General features: G+C 45.6%; 1 protein-coding gene across 4 annotated transcripts in view; it reads left to right on the top strand.

Annotated features, from left to right (window-relative positions):
* The first annotated feature begins 688 nt into the window (after window positions 1-688).
* Window positions 689-3098, top strand: part of TRNAU1AP (tRNA selenocysteine 1 associated protein 1) — a 16357-nt gene continuing 13947 nt past the window's right edge. For all 4 annotated transcript variants that reach the window (XM_014546812.1, XM_014546811.1, XM_014546810.1 and 1 more), the window contains exon 1: window positions 689-786. In XM_014546812.1, the coding sequence (XP_014402298.1) occupies window positions 701-786 (86 nt within the window). In that variant the 5' untranslated portion in view covers window positions 689-700. The remainder of the gene's footprint in view (window positions 787-3098) is intronic.

Raw genomic sequence — 3098 nt, 5'->3', positions numbered from 1 at the left:
GAGGGCGGGGCTGAAGGGGAGGGGTCCTCGAATCCTAAAACGATGGAAGTGAATAGGAAGGGGGTTCTTTTGGTGACACAGAAGCGGGTCCCAGCATCCAGGGGGAGGGACTGAGTCTGGGGGGAGGGGTCCTGGGGCCTCGCCGTCGTCATGGAGGCGAAAGGGAGGTTCTTTGGGGACTGAGGATGGGGGAACCCCAAGGCTTTTGAAGGGCTCTTTGTTTTTGTTTGTTTAAAGTCTTTTTATTGTTGTTAATCCACATCTGGGGATATTTTTTCCCATTGATTTTTAGAGTGGAAGGGAGAGAGGGGGAGAGAGAGAGAAACATGGATGCGAGAGAAACAGGTCGATTGGTTGCCTCCCCCAGGCGCCCCGTTTGCGGGGGGCGCGGGGGTTACCTGCAGCCTAAGTACACACTCTTGACGGGGAATGGTACCCGCCACTGGCCCGGGCAGGCTCTTGGGTGTTAAGACTGGAGGGGTGGGTTCCGAAGTCCAAGGGGGAGGCTCGAGGGTGCAAGTTGAGCGGCAAGGGATGGAGCTGCAGTTGAGACCGCTCTGCGGTGAGAACCTGTCCGCACCCTCACCGCCCGCAGCAGGTAGCCACCTGAGCTGAGAGAAGGGGCTCTGCAGCCGGGATGCGGAGCCTGCCTGCTGGCCTGAGTCGCTCTGCCCTTGTGTTTACGCAGCTGGAGCCCTACATGGATGAGAACTTCATCTCCAGAGCCTTTGCCACCATGGGGGAGACCGTGATGAGCGTCAAAATTATCCGAAACCGCCTCACTGGGTACGTTCTTTCCTTCCATCTGCTCAGTTAGTTCTCCCTTAATTATGCGACAAGTGTAATTGGGTAAATATAAACATCGCAGAAAGTCTGGGCTTCTCACCGTAATAATAGTTATCCTATATAATAAATGGCTAGCCCCACCTGGTTTGGCTCAGTGGATAGAGCGTCAGCCTGCAGACTGAAGGGTCCCGGGTTCGATTCCGGTCAAGGGCACATGCCTGGGTTGCGTGATCGATACCCAGTGAGGGACGTGCAGGAGGCAGCCGATCAATGATTCTCTCTCATCATTTATGTTTCCATCACTCTCTCCCTTTCCCTTCCTCTCTGAAATCAATAAAAATATGTTTTAAAAAGAAGGCTAATATGCAAATAGACCGAAAGGCAGAACGACCAGTCGCTATGATGCACACTGACCACCAGGGGGGCAGATGCTCAATGCAGAAGCTGCCCCTGGTGGTCCCTGTGCTCCCACAGGGGGAGGACTGCTCAGCCAGAAGCCGAGTGCAGAGGCAGCGAGTGCAGAGGCAGTGGTGGGAGCCTCTCCCCGCTCCGCAGCAGCGCTAAGGATGTCTGAAGAGCCATCAGTCAGACATCCCCCAAGAGCTCCCAAACCGGGAGAGGGCACAGGCTGGGCTGAGGAAACCCGCCCCCCCCTCCACTCCCCACATGAATTTCTTGCACTGGGCCTCTATTTATGTTATAAAAGCTAACATTGGGGCCTTAACTGAGAGGAGGTATAGCATATTCATTCCAGAGCCAGTCTGTTTGAAAGCTATGTCTGCTGGGTTACCATAGTAAGTTACTTAACCTCTCTGTCTCCTTCACTTTGACTATAAAAATGGAGATGATTATGGCACCTACTTCATAGAGTTATGGTGAAGATTAAATGAGTTAATTCACATTCAGCGTTTAGAATTGTGTCTGGCATATAGTATGTGCACAGTAAATATAAGCAGACTATGATCTGTTAGGTAATAAATACTTTAAAATCACTTTTTAAAATCACAGAAATTTCTGAGTGAAATACTGTTATTAGGGAAGCTTGATAACTATCTTAAAATTACGCAGCTATTAAGTGACAAGCAGGACTCAAAGTCAGTCCTGTCCTCAAAGCCATGAGTGCCCTTAACTTTTATGCTATTCATTTAAAATTTTATTTAAAAAGACACTACTCTGTACTCCTATCCTAGCTTCCCATGAAACAAGCCAGACATAGTCCCTCCTCTCATGGAGTTTACTGCATTCTAATGGGGGAATGAGGCAATGAATTATGTAAACAAAACAATGCAGAGAATTTTCAGATAGTGGTGCGCTATTGCCTCCAGTTTCTTCTTTCTCTTTGGTGGGGGTGTGTGTGTCTTAATTTTCTTCAGGGTTCTAGTTAGAAATGAGAGGATTCCTTTATTAATTTGACAGTGATTATTGAGCACTTACTCTGTGCTAGTTACTCTACTAAAGCAGCTTGCTAAAACATCAGATGGTTGCACATATAGATGAGAAATATGAAGTACGGTCAGCTCCGACTGTTTGGTTGACAGGTACTTTGTGTATTCAGAACCTCAATACCCAGGGGCTGATTTTCTCACTGGAAAACCATGGTGGCCTAAATATTTTTCTTGCTGCTATAGACAGAAAACCCCAGATAATGAGCTCCTAGTGGGAAAATTCATTCTGTAATACCTTCTACCGTTTAAAATACTGACATAGGTTCTCACATTTTAATCTTTATCGAAATAAGATTTGGAACTACTCTTCTACCCATGATTACTAAACTCTGCTGTTTCTTATGTGGTACTTAGACACATTGCATTTACATCCTGCCTCATTTGACAAAGACTTTTAGTGGCTCACAAGAGTACTATAGGATAAATAAATGTAAATTTAAAAACCAAGACCAGCCGAAACTGGTTTGGCTCAGTGGATAGAGCATCGGCCTGCGGACTGAAGGGTCCCGGGTTCGAAGTGGCTTACAAGAGTACTATAGGATAAATAAATGTAAATTTAAAAACCAAGACCAGAGAAAATAAGGCAAAAAGATAAGACCCAAGGAAAAATAATATGCAATAGAACATAGTGCTTTAAAAATAATGCAGTCAGTGATTGCACAAATTGTACTTAATACCACAAAAATATACACTTAAAAATAAATTTTATGTTATATATATTTATTTTTATTTTTAAATTTTTTTTATTTATTTCAGAGAGGAAGGAAGAGGGAGAGAGAGAGAGAGAGAGAAACATCAAAGAAGAGAGAGAATCATTGATCGGCTGCCTCCTGCACACCCCCTACTGGGGATCAAGCCTGCAACCCC

The sequence above is a fragment of the Myotis brandtii genome, unplaced genomic scaffold (assembly GCF_000412655.1).
Source record: "Myotis brandtii unplaced genomic scaffold, ASM41265v1 scaffold456, whole genome shotgun sequence".
Taxonomy (NCBI): domain Eukaryota; kingdom Metazoa; phylum Chordata; class Mammalia; order Chiroptera; family Vespertilionidae; genus Myotis; species Myotis brandtii.
The sequence above is the reverse complement of the archived record's forward strand: the minus strand, read 5'-3'. Positions and strand labels throughout refer to the sequence as shown.